Here is a 15,887-nt window from a genome sequence, read left to right on the forward strand (position 1 = left end):
TATTTTGACAAAAGTATTACTATATTGTGGGGACCTGAATTGGTCTGATATAAAAATGTGAAAAATAAAAAAAATAAAAACATGTTATGATATGACAGTACTCATCTAAACACATTCAAACAGGCACTGTGTAGAAACTATTCCTTTCCTTTTGTCCAAATTGAACATTGACAGGACATACAGTGAGCACAGAAAAGAACACCCCCATCACATTTTGATTTTATAAGTTACACTGAGTAAATACAGCTGGATAAAACAAAAAATGTGTCTGTCTTCATTTCAGGCCGCAAAGAAACAAAATGTGATTATTTTAAAGGGGGTGATTCTTTTCTATACCCACCATACTATGTGGGAGGAGCTCAGTGTTTGGTAGACTCCAGCAGAACAAATCCAAGATACAACACTGATGTTCCTTCATACAGAACCTGATAGAAACCTGAACTAAAATGTTTCTCATCTCAAATTACTGAAAGAATAACCTATTTATCAAAGAAGTGTAAATTAAATTTAAAATTACAACTAAAATGACTTTCTTTGCAGATGGAGTATGTGGATCAAGCCTGGATCAAGACCAGAGTTTCTGCTGCTGATCACAAAGTCTTCTAAAACTGTAGTTCCAGCTTCTCCACCGTACCCACATATGTCCATCAGACTCCGTAATAATAATGATGTGGATCTGATCATCTCCTCTGCTGCTGTATCAGACTCTGCTCTGTATTACTGTGCTCTGGAGCCCACAGTGACAGGAAAACCAACTACATTGTACAAAAACTGTTTCCTTTTCTTTGCTATACAGTCCGATTTCTAAGAACTCTTAATTTACTGGAATATTGAATTACTTTGGATTTATTTATTTATTTATTTTGTATTGAACTAAAATGCTTTATGGTTACTTTTGGAAATAGAAATGCAGTCTAATGAAAACATTGTTTTCATAATTTTACTGTAAAATAACTTTGCAATATAGTTAACAAAAATAATCAATACATTTTTGCCCACTTTTGTAATTATACAATACATAAACAGACAAGAGTTAGTTGAGGAAAGTCACAAAGGCCTTTTTGTTTCTTGCTGGTGTAGATATTTCTTCTGGTCCTCTTGATACTTTCTCCTCTTAAGGGTAAGTAATTTCTAATAATAACTTCCAAATAGAAAAATACAAATTTTAATTTTTAATGTGCCAATAAAATACCTGTTTACACTTTTTTTTTCAAACAGAGAAAGCTGATGCTGAAATGATAACCTCATTCTTCACAAAGCAGCATGTTTTGGCAGGAAAAGAAATTACTCTTTCCTGCAATTACAGTGGCTATGTTCAAAATTTGCAGTGGTATCGTCAGTATCCAGGATCCAAACCTGAGAATATAATTTTTTATACTGAGACCAGCAGTCAGTCAAAGCCCAAGCTTCGTCTGTATGCTATGGCCGATAAAATAATCAAACTTATGAATCTGAGCATATCTTCTACTCAAATGGATGATTCTGCGGTGTACTTCTGTGCCCTGGAGCCCACACTGACAGGAAACACAACTGCACTGTACAAAAACTTTCTTATGGCCTATTCTTACTAGAAGGCACTTTCACACCAGTTTTTCCTAATTGTCTTTCCTGACTGATATGATGTGATGCACTTTTTTTTATGACAAAAAGAACATAATTTGTCACGTTTCTGACATAAATATAATTCTAGACACTTGGTGTCACTATCAAACACGGCAAAGTCTCATGAGATAACATCTCTGCTGCTGCATTAGTTGATTATTGCCAGCATTCCAATGCTATTAACAGTTATTTGCAGAATTTGAATTTAACTGACAATGAGCCTCATTTATACGAGTTTGTTCTTTGAATGCAGCAAAGTCTGATGCTATGTTCATGTTCTCATACTTGTAGAAATGTTCCAATAACGTACTTTGTACATAATGCATAAATCTGTGGTTTTTGTATAAATGGGTATGAAGTGCTCATGCCCCTAATTAATGTTATTTATCATTGCTTCATGACATGAAAAAGTAACCCCAATTACCATTTTACTGTGTTACTGCTGATGCCCGATGTAATGCACAATTTGCTTGTGAATTATTAAAAAGTACACTAAATTACAAAGCCTGCATAATAGAATATGTAAAAAATAAATACCCACATTACCTATATACACAAAAAGTTTTATATAAACTTTTTGAAAGTTCCCATGTGTAACAATCATTCATTTTATTTGCATTATTCTGCCAGAAGATGGAGCTCTAGAAAGCTTTTTACTCTAAGTTCAGTTCTTTAAAACAGAGCAGACATGCATAGAATAAGTCATACTCTAAAAGAGAACTGTAAGTCTTGACTCTTAAAGTCATTGTCTCTCATTAGTGTAAATGTTGCTCCTAGAATTCATTATATTTTCTCTTCTAAAAGTTGAGTGAATTATAACAACTACTGTGGAAGTATTATTTCCATATTCTGATGACAGTGTAAATTAGTTCATTACAAATAACGAATTACATTAAAAAAATTATAATAATACCTGCTTCTGATCTAATATGGCATTTAAACATACTGGCCATTGGAAATTACTGACCATTATCAGATGTATTTCATTTTACACTATTTAGCAAGGACATTTCTCAAAGAGCAAAAAAATAATAATAGGACTATAATCATAATCAATACAAAAATGGACTACAAAATACCAAGACAACCAATCACCATCCAGGATAAAATAAATCCAATGTGTTCCTTAAAATGAAGCTTGGAATAAATTAAAAGATTGTTTAAGACATATTTATCACTTATAAATTACTAGAATGTTCAAATGACTACAGCACAGATTTATCTCAAATATTTTAAATATATTGCCACAGGAAGGTTATTAGGTTTCTATATACAAGAGGTTTCCAGAGACCTTGTTACCAACAGAATTATTTTAGATTCACAGTTAAGACCACACCTAGACTACTGAATTTATAGTTAACTTTCAGTCTGTCACGTTCTACGTTACGTCAGAAAGAGATTGACAAATGGGGTCTCCATTCATCAGTCTCTTTCTGACGTAACGTCTCCATTCCCTCCTTCAGGGAACGAGGGTTACATACATAACCTATACGTTACTCTATAGATATATGTGCAATCTGCTTATCATGTTGCTGTAATAACTTTGGTTGGTTTAATTACATTTGAAAAAGAATGACATACTTAACCAGTGGTTACCACACACATTCTACACGGTCTCTGTTTATATATATATATATATATATATATATATATATATATATATATATATATATATATATATATATATATATATATATATATATATATATATATATATATATATATATTAAATAAGATTTACATCAGAAAGACCCAGTTATGCATGTGTTTTGCCAGAAGGTGGAGCTCAAATTTACATTATTTCAAAACAGAGTGCATATACAAACTGAGTCAGTTCAGAGGAAACTGTAAGTCTTGACTCTACAGGCTTTTTGTCTCATTGATGATGTTGCTCCTGATCCTCGTGATATTTTCCCATTTTAAGGGTGAGGAATCCATGATAACAATTTCCAGATTATTGATTTTGACTGGCTTAATGTATTAATAAATCAACTATTTTATACTCTTAATTAGATCATGAATTGTAATGTTTTTTATTTTTATTTTTTTAAACAGAGAATGCTGATGCTGAAGTGATAACCTCATTCTTCACAAAGCAGCATGTTTTGGCAGGAAGAAATGTAACTCTTTCCTGCAACTACAGTGGCAATGTTCGCAATTTGCAATGGTATCGTCAGTATCCCGGATCCAAACCTGAGAATATAATTTTTTATACTGAGACCAGCAGTCAGTCAAAGCCCAATCTTCGTCTGTATGCTGTGGCCGAAAAAAGAATCAAACGTATGAATTTGAGCATATCTTCTACTCAAATGGATGATTCTGCGGTGTACTTCTGTGCCCTGGAGCCCACAGTGACAGGAAACACAACTGCAATGTACAAAAACAGACAATCAGGACACACTGTAATTACCAAACATTACCAACACGTACCACAGTGTACAATTATGAAAAAAGAAGGAAAAATGAAGAGAGCTGAAGAGAGGTTGTCCAAAAGTAACACTTTATTTTTTATTAAATCATTATGTATGATTAAACAACAGCTATACTGCATTTACAAAACATTATTTTTAAGTAGATTCATTAGTAAACCAAAGTGTTTTCACATACAGTCAGTATTTGTAGGGTAAGATGAACAAGGAGGTGTGTGTGGGAGGAGCTCAAGGTTTTGTCAGTTTCAGCAAAAGAAATGATTGAGACAGCACTGACTTTCCTTCATTGTTCAGTCTGAACTCAAACTACAGAATCATGTTACTCATCTCTTCTGTTTTTATTTGTTTCCTCAGTTACTGTAAGTACTGTTATTCATACATGTACCATATATATATATATATATATACACACACATTTTTTTTTTATTAATTCTAAACATAATCCATTATATTCCTTTATTCTTTATCATGATTGCAGGTAAAGCGAATGGGAATGTCATCAGACCAAACCAACCGTCTGTAGTTTTAACTGAAGGAAGCAGCACCACTCTGTCCTGTACATATGATGGATCAGCTTACAGTCTCCACTGGTATCGACAGAAGCCTGGATCAAGACCAGAGTTTCTGCTGCTGATCACAAAGTCTTCTAAAACTGTAGTTCCAGCTTCTCCACCGTACCCACATATGTCCATCAGACTCCGTAATAATAATAATGTGGATCTGATCATCTCCTCTGCTGCTGTATCAGATTCTGCTCTGTATCACTGTGCCCTGGAGCCCACAGTGACAGGAAAACCTTCTAGACTGTACAAAAACTTGTTTCTTGCTTATTGCATAGTCATATATCTAAGCTTGCCCTCATTCAGTGTCTCAGTGTTTTTCAACTCTGTGTTCTTTATAAAGTGGTTTTCTCTGAGAATTACTGTAACATTTTAGCAAATGTTATGCACCATTTACTATTGGTCATTTAATGCAACTATTAAAAGACAAAACATGTTATAATTTACAATATGTTAAGTTAACCAATACACCTTAGTATGAACCCACATGCTAGATAACATTATGCAAAATTTTGAAGAAAAAAAAAAACTGCATGCAAGCATTAAACTAATATTAATCATACAAAAATAGATTTAAAAAAAACAAATAAAAATTCATTAATGCTTTAGTTTACGGATCATTTCTCACCATTAACTTAATAGCAAGCATATTACTAGTACACTGGCTGTTTATTATTACTTACAAAGCATATATACTGCATGACCATATTCTACATGAGACATTGTAGCAAAAGTCATTCTGCTGCCAGAAGGTGGAGCTCAGGAACCATCCTAGATCAGTCTCGGTTCAGTTGTTTAAAAACAGAGCAGACATAAATAGAGTCAGTCCTAGAAGAGAACTGTAAGTCTTGACTCTCAAAGTCATTGGCTCTTATTAGTGTAAATGTTGCTCCTGGTATTCATTATATTTTTTCTCCAAAAAGGTGAGTGATTCATAACAATTACTGTGGAATTTATTTTTGTTTTTTCTCCTTTTTATACTGTTGAAAATCTGAATGAATCCATTAGAAATGATTAATTAAAACTTGCTTTGTTTTAAACAGAGAATGCTGCTGCTGACATCATAAAACCAGTCTTCACAGAGAAACAGATTTTAACAGGAAAAGATGTTACATTGATCTGCAACTACACTGGAAATGTTCAGAATTTACAGTGGTACCGTCAGTATCCCGGATCCAAACCTAAGCACCTCATTTTATACATTGAAACCAGCCCTAAATTAGAGCACGCTCTCCGTCTGACCGCTGCGGCTGATAAAGCAGCCAAAACCATGAATCTGACCATCTCTTCTACAGAAGTGAAAGACTCTGCTCTGTACTACTGTGCCCTGGTGCCCACAGTGACAGGAAACACAACTACCCTGTACAAAAACTGAATGTGGAATGACATTCAGGATGATGCTCAGTTTAAAACTTAAATATAGCCATTAAACAGCTAATAAACAATATACAGTAATAAAACATGCTCAGTAAGCAAGTATGTAGTACATATACGCAGCAAAAGTACTTAACACTTTTCTATGAAAATTCTTTCTTTTGATAAAGCAAGTTCCAAGTTTGTTCCAATCCCTGTTTAAATACAAGAGACATCACGTGTCCTCTAGATACAGAACATGTCTTCTCAGCAAATTAAGTCTTTACCAAAAACAGTGACTAATCTGTATTCCAAGGATGGTTCTCAGCATACCCAATGGCAGACCTCCTGATACACCGTATGCAGACTATTAAATGGTAAAGCTTTGTACCAAACTCTGCATGAAGGAAGAACATGGAGAACTTCTAAAGTGTGTGAAGCTGTGAAAGTAGTATATGAGTTAGAAGGGTGGAGCTAGCTGAGGGGAAAGTCACTGCAAACAAAAGAATGGCACAATGTCTCCGAAGACAGAAGAGGACTTTCAGTGATCTTGAGAAATCTTCACAAAAACAATGTTGTTGCTCTGTCTGTTCATACCATTAAATTACTTTGGTAAGAAATGAGCTTAAATTGGTTTTTGTTTTGGGGTAAAGTGACAAACTACTTCCTGTTTTTTCTTTAAAAGCCAAATATTATGTGCTAAATATGTCTTTACAGGTGAAACTACTGGGTAAACACCACAGAGTTAATGGAGGATACAAACATTACACTGTCATGCAAATATGAAGGCTCAACAGACAGTTTGCACTGGTACAAACAAAAACCTGGATCAAGACCAGAGCTTCTAATAATGATTGATGAAGATTCTGAATATGTGACAAAACCCAATCCACCTTTCCCACGTCTGTCAATCAAACTTGATAAAGTACAGAAACATGTTCATCTGGAAATCTCCTCTGCAGCAGTTACGGATTCCACTATGTATTACTGTGCTTTTGAGGCCCACAGTAACAGGAAACACACGTACACTGTACAAAAACCCTTATGTAATTCAGAGTGACTGTGCATTTGAAATGTAAACATGTGTGAAGTTCTCTGTTTATTTTGTGATGCTGACTTCAGTCTTTTCAGTGTCTGTAAGAGTACGATTTCCAAGATGCACTACTTTGGTGTCCAGAGGGGATCTTCAGCATGGAAGACACATTCCATGGTTGAATAAGACCAACAATACAACCTCAATCTCAAACGCCAAATCTTCAGATATTAACATCCTGGAAAGTCCTGTAAGAAGTAGCCTATGTGGCAGCAGCTACAATGAGTGCACGAAAGTGTCCAAAATTTTGGCAAATGATTTAGAACCACATGGGGGAAGGGGAATTATTATTACTCCAAGCTTACACCCCTTGTCTAACTGAAAAGAACCCTGAGGTTTTACTAACCACAAAGTATGCATTTAGCACTATGCAGAACCCACAGGATGAGCATACTCTGGCTTTGTTTTTGGGGACAGTCACAGTTTTTTATTTCCTGAAAAAAAAGCCCTTGTCCATTTGTTTGTGTGCATAAAGAGACAATTTGTGTTGTGTTTAAGGGAACACTTGTTGATGGCAAGATTATTTATTTCACTGAAAAAAAAACTAATTTAAGTTAAGTTCACGTGATTGCACGCACTTCAGAAATTAACCTACACCTGTGGAGAACGTGTAGCATCAGCTCCAGTGGAAGACAAGACAGAAACCTAAACCTTGAGATGACACCGAGCTCATATCTCCATCTCTGCAACCGAATGAACCTGACTGTTGAATCTGAATATTTAGTCGTACAGCACCATCTTGCGTTCAGAATGCTTGAGTGCAAGGTTATTTCTCAAATTGCCAATAAACAAATTCTATATTCTGTTCTTTTAACAAAAATGTGGGATGCATTGCAATCCGCACAATAATAGTGTACTAATAATAATGTTATAATTAACCACATTGTTAATGCTAATTAATTGATTGAATGTATTACAGTACAGTTACAGTTTTGTGTGATGTCATGACTCTATCTATCTATCTATCTATCTATCTATCTATCTATCTATCTATCTATCTATCTATCTATCTATCTATTTATCTAGCTACTGTAAATATTCTGTTTGTGAGATACACTTGTACATTCAGGATCATGTCATACCAGATCCTCAGTTCTCAATCTGCTCTCAATCTACTAAATCTGTCTGCTGCCTTCTGCACAGCTAATTACCACATCTTTACGTCTAGACTTTCACAATTTTTTTATTTTTATTTTTTATCTACAGTCTGCATCAACTTCACTCACACTTATCGATCTATATGTAAGCCTCACATATAGATCTATCACTGCATTTGAACTTACAAACTAAACCTCTCTAAAGTCTCTCCTATTGATGCTGTGATTTTGGTTTTAGGTGAAGTTGCTAGCAAGACACAGTCTGATTCATCAAGCATACAAACTCATATTCTTGTGATATCTGAAGTGCAACTTATTTTTTTAGCAAATTAATTTTTTTAAACTAAAACTAAACATTTTTAATATTTCAGACATAATTGTGTGTAATATGTTATAGAACAAAATGTGAGTCACTTTTTTGATGTTAAATATAACTTTATTTTACAAATTAAAAACGTATTCTAAATAATCATGTCAAGTCAAGTCACCATTATTTATATAGCGCTTTAAAGAAAACAGATTGTGTCAAAGCAACTGAACAACATTAATTAGGAAAACAATATGTGTCAATAACGCAAAATGACAGTTAAAGGCAGTTCATCATTGAATTCAGTGACGTCATCATTCAGCTCAGTTCAGTTTAAATAGTATCTGTGCAATCATTTGCAATCACGTCAACGATATCGCTGTAAATGAAGTTTCCCCAACTAAGCAAGCCAGAGGTGACAGAAGCAAAGAACCAAAACTCGGTGACAGAATGGAGAAAAAAACCTTGGGAGAAACCAGACTCAGTCAGGGGCCCAGTTTTCCTCTGGCCAGAAGGAAGTTCAATACCAAGCTGCAGCAAGAGGACTCAACAGGTTCCTGTGGTCTTGTCCTGGTGGTCTTTACAGGGTTTCTGTATCTGGGGCTCTAGTTGTCCTGGTCTCCGTTGCCTTTCAGGGCTGTAAAGATCCTTTCTAGGTGCTGATCCACCATCTGGTCTGGATACGTACTGGATCTGGGTGACTGCAGTGACCCTCTGATTTGGATACAGACTAGATCTGGTGACCTCGGAATAAGAGAGAAACAAACTAATATTAGCGTAGTTGCCATTCTTCTAACAATTTAGCAAGCAAACAGGATGTTATGGGAAGTGTTCCCGGTTCTGGTTTACCATAATTAATTATACAACCACAATCAGATGATAAGATCAGAGCATTTGTAAGTCTAATTAGAGGAGTCTCAATACTATGATACGTATATGAAATCATCAAAATTGTCTCTAAGAAGGAATGTAATAGGATGCTTCCTTTTCTAGTATATTGGACGGAAAAGGGAGATTCAAGATCGGTCTGTAATTAACTAGTATAACACACACACACACACACACACACACACACACACACACACACACACACTCACCTGCCACTTTATTAGGTTCACCTGGTCAATTGCTTGGTAACACAAATTGCCAATCACATGGCAGAATCTAGATGTGGTGAAGACGACTGGCTGTAGTTCAAACTGAGCATCAGAATGGGGAAGAAAGAGGATTTAAGTGACTTTAAACGTGGAATGGTTGTTGGTGCCAGACGGGCTGGTCTGAGTATTTCAAAAGCTGCTGATCTACTGGAATTTTCACTCACAACCATCTCTAGGGTTTAAAGGAAAATGGTCAGAAAAAGAGAAAATATCCAGTTAGCGGCAGTTGTGTGGACGAAAATGCCTTGTTGATGTCAGAGGTCAGAGAAAGGGCAGACTGGTTAGAGATGATGAAAGGCAACAGTAACTCAACCAATCGTTACAACCAAGGTATGCAGAATACCATCTCTAAATGCACAACACATTGAAAGAGAGTTAAATGGTTAACTGACATTCGGGAGCAGGGCCACACCACAAACGATCACCTGACTTCCCGAAACCTCCATATATCTGGCCACCTCATACCATACTGTTTGTCTCTTTCTCTCGAACCCACCCTTCTCTCCCTTTCTCATCCATTCAGCCAACCTTATCCCACATTCTCTTTCTTTCAGGTTGTATCGGTGGATCCTAATTGTCTGGCCTAAATATATGATCTAGATGGTACCCCCACCCCAGGGCTCTCTGAGCCATCAATTCTAGATGCCCTGATCGACCGTCATCCCATTCCCTCTACCCCTTCATTCTCTTTGTACTCTACCCCAACACATTTCGACTAACTGTTTTATAGCTTATTTGTGGCGTGGGCCTAGCTAGTGAACCCTGAAGCAGATGGGCTACAGCAGCAGAAGACCACACCAGGTGGTGCTCCCGTCAGCTAAGAACAGCAAACAGAGGCTACAATTCGCACAGGAAAACCAAAATAGGACAATAGGAGATTGGAAAAATGTTGCCTGGTCTGATGAGTCTCGATTTCTGCTGCAACATTCAGCTGGTAGGGTCAGAATTTGGTGTAAAGAAATGAAACCATGGATCCATCCTGCCTTGTCTCAACGGTTCAGGCTGGTGGTGAAGGTAATTGGTGTGGGGATATTCTCTTGTAGTACCTTAGGAAGTACCTTAGTACTAATTGAGGATCATTTAAACTCCACACCATACCTGAGTATTGTTGCTGACCATGTCTATCCCTTATGAGTACAGTGTATCTCTCTATTGATGGCTACTTCCAGAAGGATAAGCATCATGACACAAAGCTCAAATCATCTCAGAATGGTTTCTTGAACATAACAATGAGTTCACTTTTCTTAAATGGCCTTGACAGTCACCAGATCTCAATCAAATAGAGCAGCTTTGGGATGTGGTGGAACGGGAGATTCACATCATGGATGTACAGCCAACAAATCTGTAGCAACTGCGTGATGCTATCATGTCAATATGGACTAAAATCTCTGAGGAATGTTTGCAACACCTTTTTGAATCTATGCCATGAAGAATTAAGGCAGTTCTGGAGGCAGTCCAACCCAGTACTAACAAGGTGTACTTAATAAAGTTGCCAGTGAGTGTATATGCATATGCATTTTAAGATATATACTGTAATATACAGTACAGACCAAAAGTTTGGAAACATAACTATTTTTAATGTTTTTGAAAGTAGTTTCTTCTGCACATCAAGCCTGCATTTATTTGATCAAAAATACAGAAAAAAATGTGATATTGTGATATATTATTACAATTTAAAATAATTGTTTTTAAATGTATTATACTTTAAATTATAATTTATTTCTGTGATGCAAAGCTGAATTTTTAGGATCATTATCACATGATCCTTTAGAAATCATTCTAATATGATGATTCATTATCAAAGTTTGAAACAGTTCTGCTGCTTGATATTTTTTCAGAACGTGATACTTTTTTAGGATACTTTGATGAATAAAAAGTAAAAAAAAAAAAAAAAAAAGAAGCTATGTTTTTAAAATATAAATATTTTGTAATAACAATATACACTACTGGTCAGTAATTTGTGGTCAGTAATTTTTTTTCTTTCTTTTTTTAAATAAAATCAATACTTTTATTCAGCAAAGATGTGTTAAATTGATAAAAAGTGATAGTAAAGAAAATATATTATTAGAATATATATTATTAGAATTTTTATTTTTATTTTGAATAAATGCAGTTCTTTTTAACCTTTTATTCATCAAATATATTAGACAGCAGAACTATTTCCAACACTCATAATAAATCAGAATATTAGAATGATTTCTAAATGATCATGTGATAGACTGGATGTTACATGTGACACTGAAGGCTGGAGTAATGATGCTGAAAATTCAGCTTTGCATCACAGGAATAAATTATTTTTTTATGAATAAGTATATTCAAATAGAAAACTATTATTTTAAGTTGTAATAATATTTCACAATATTACTGGTTTTTTTCTGTATTTTTGATCAAATAAATGCAGACTTGATGAGCAGAAGAAACTTCTTTCAAAAACATGAAAAATAGTAATGTTTCCAAACTTTTGGTCTGTACTGTATATGTTTGTTTGTATACATACATACATACAGTACATACATAGGCTATGAATAAAATACAAAAATATTTTGTCTACAAAAAAAGTGTGTGTAATTTATGTTGTAGAACAAAATGTGAGTCACTTTTGTGATCTTAACTACAGATCTTACAATATAATACAATATACAAGATATATACTGTAGCTTAATATATATGTGTTTGTTAGTATAGATAAATAAAAAAACAACTGCATGAATGTGATGTGATACACTCACAAAAACAATTGGTGCTTCAGCTGTATATACAGCTTCTATACTGCTACTGTATAAAGAAACTGTTAAGCCTTTGAATGGTTCTTTAAAGGTTCTCTAACTCTCTAGTCTCTTTGTTTAGTTGGGGAAAGGATTAATAAATAACTCAACCTTTTTGCCCCCAAGGCCCACCTATAAGGAAATATTGCAAGGCACCAACAAGAGACTTTTTGACATCAGAAAAGCATAAAAGTGATTCAAAACAGCTTTTGCCAATGTAGTAATTTGGCATTCAAAGCAAACATATAAACACATAAGAGAGTGGAGTAACATACAGTATCTAAAATCTAAGGAGAAAAATGGGGTTCCTCTTATGGTACATAAAACCATTTGACTAAGGTGCTGTATAGCACTTAACGTGGCTGCCCTATGTTTACAAGCCAATAAACCACTTTTAGTGCTATTACTGTAGGTAATTTACTTTTTAGAATGTAGGCACTGTTAAATCTATAGAAGGCTGTTCTCATTACAGAATGTTTCTTAATGGTGAGAATTAGAGATTGGTGGAATTGTGTTATATATAGAGGGTGATTTAAACAATACTAATCATAAAAAGCAGCAAGCAAATGTATATTACATTAATAAATTGTGTTATATTAAATAACTGAAAATACAAGACTGAATAAGAACATGAAGCATTTTCACACAATGCCAATATCAACTGTAAGCCAAAGCAAATCTCTCAGGAAAACCAAGTGACAGGTATGATTAATGATGCAATGGCGTCATCTAGTGTGTATTTTTAAGCACAACATGTAGTTTTAAGCACAGAACTGCAGATTACAATAATGACAATAGATGGCAGTAGGTACTTAGTTTTGGTTGGGAGGATTCTCTTGCTGTAGGCCCTCTGTTGGAAGCTTCTGTCACTGTCTTAACATCAGAAGTCCTGCAGATTTGCTGAGGAATTAGTCCAAACCACTGACGCCTGATGGCAGTTTAGAGGTCTGATTATCTGTACAAGGCTTCATGAAAGTGTTTTGCTCATGAATGCGCATACACATACACATATCATAACATGATGCATATATTACATACTAATGATTCAAAAAAATACAAACTAATAGATATCTTTAAAATACAGACTATTATTTTGTACAAAACACAACGTGAATTGCAATACAAAATGGGAATACATAATAAATAAATTAAAACCGTAACACAGTTTTTTTTTTTTTTTTTGCACTTCTGCATGGGTAAATCTTATAACGGTACTTATTAGACTAAAATGAGCAAAATGTTGATCATGAATCACACTTTCAAGAAAAGCATAAAGGTTAAGCATTGGAAAAAAATCATTCACAGAAATGATAAATCATTCTTTCTGTTTTGCAGAGTCTTTGATATGTGAAGTACATTTTATGTACTTTTATGACTAATCACACCCCCTGTTTCAGTTATCAATAATGGCAATGAACAATACACAGAATATATACAGTATATGGAACAGTGTAAAAGCTTTAATGACAGAGGAAATGTGTATTTTAACTCAATATTTGTAGGTAAACTAGGCCTACATGATTGCAGATTATAAGGTTCATATTATAGACTAAAGTCATGCATGTGCTACATTTCTCCTCTGCAAGCTGCAAAATGTGCATGCATCAGTCTTCCTGTCCTCATTTCTGTCACCCACCCACACACACATGCGCAAACACACACACATTCCGTCTGGCTTGTCTCACAGAAGAGAAAAACAACCACATACATCTGTGACGTAGGCAGGAAGTTAGGCATCATGTCTTATTTCTGCACAGCACCCACTTCCTGTGGAAAATAATACTAACCCTTGATTCAAATCATCCTACTTACCTACTTTCGAAATGATGCAAAGGTTAGCTTTAGTTAACTTTATAATAATAATGCTGAAGTAGTTTTTGTTTTTTATCACTTTATTTCTACATAATTTATAGCTTGAGTTTTTACAACACCATCGTCTTTTTCATCAATTTTCAAAGACACATCTAAAAATAAAAATATGAAATGCATATTCAAAAGAGTCAACTTTTTTATGTTTTACAACAGTAAGGGGTTGATAGTATCAAGACACAAATTTCCATTTAGCTTCTCTCTGTAACTTTTTGGAGTGTTAGATTTTTCCATGTGGTTGTTCACTAACTGCATTTTTTTTATGCATTGCTTTGTTCAATGCCCTTTTCACATATATAATCGGGTTGCTGGAATTCACCTATAGTACTTAAAGTTTCATACTTTAACTGTTTTCAACTTTAAAACTATGCTGTATATGCATGTAAAAGGAAGCAGTAACACCATATAATAATATAATATTACTTTTAAAAAATGTTTAAAATAAATAAATAAAACACTTAAATACAAATCCTTCATAATCCCTCTTACTTACTTTCAAAATGGTGCTAGAGGTATTTTAAGTGTGTTTAAGGTGACCTCTAAAAAGAATTATAATTATGTTTTTTATCACTTTTATTTTGCATTATTTCTAGCTGCATTATTTCAGCACCATCATCATGATAAAGGACTACACATACATACATTTATGTATGCAATTGAAGATGAAATAATGCTGCAGAATTAAACATAATTTTTAATTAGAGTTTCAAATATTCTATTTTCAAACATACAAAACCTTCTGCCCGGTCTTAATTAAGAAGGACCTGTCAAAAATAGCTAAAAAGGTAAAAAAAAAAAAAAAACATGAATAACCTTGTTCATTGCGATTTATATTTTCCATTAACAAACACTACAGCTCTTAATGTTGTAATATTCTATAATATGTATAATGGTCTAAAAAAAATTGTTTAAAAAAACAAAAAAATAAATAAATATAATTTAATGAATAAATATAATCTTATGATTCTTTTGATTTATATCTAGTAAGTAGTGCTGTTGTTGTCTTTTCTGCCAAAACTTTCAATTACCAGCAAATTCAATACAGTCTACAGGTAAACATTTTTTACAATTGTTCACTCGTTCCTTTTAATTTGCATATTAACTTGCAATTGCAATTACTTTCAAATCTTTTCTAGGTGTTATTACTCTTGTAGTACATGTTTCTTAAGGGTCCTTCCCCAGATCTGAGAAAATGCCAGTCGAGGGGCTTACAGCAGTATTATTTATTTCGATTAAAGCTTGTAATTAAAGAGATGTCGGTTTGCTCAAAGTCGAACAAAATGAGGATAGGCTGTTGTGAATAATTTGTCACTTGATCAAAGGTGGTAATTGGCCCGAAGTTTGACAGCCACTGCTTAAAAATCATCATTGTCCTGCCCCTAAAATGTAAACATGAATGTTTGTTTTTTTTGTAGTAGTTTTTTTTTTTTTTTGCAAAAGATGCAATGAGCTCATCCTGACCTCATGCACTGTATTTAAGGTCACAAGGCTGTAGTGCTCAACTGTCTGTGTGCTAATGGGACATACCTTATAAAACAGAATGACAACAGACACACTCTCCTTGATGAGATAGAAAATAATGAAATTGAGTTACAGTGCGGGTCTGTCTTTATTATGACAATCTTGTCTTCAACTATCTGCAACATTTTGTTACT

The 15,887-nt window shown here is 34.3% G+C and overlaps 1 gene segment (V, D, J or C); it reads left to right on the forward strand.

The window, feature by feature from the left end:
- The first annotated feature begins 5,474 nt into the window (after positions 1 to 5,474).
- Positions 5,475 to 5,966, forward strand: LOC132155399 (T cell receptor alpha variable 25-like). The segment is given in 2 exon segments: positions 5,475 to 5,514; positions 5,635 to 5,966. Coding segments are annotated over 2 exon segments (372 nt in total).
- The last annotated feature ends 9,921 nt before the right edge of the window (positions 5,967 to 15,887 follow it).

This window comes from Carassius carassius, chromosome 12, assembly GCF_963082965.1.
Source record: "Carassius carassius chromosome 12, fCarCar2.1, whole genome shotgun sequence".
NCBI classification, from domain to species: domain Eukaryota; kingdom Metazoa; phylum Chordata; class Actinopteri; order Cypriniformes; family Cyprinidae; genus Carassius; species Carassius carassius.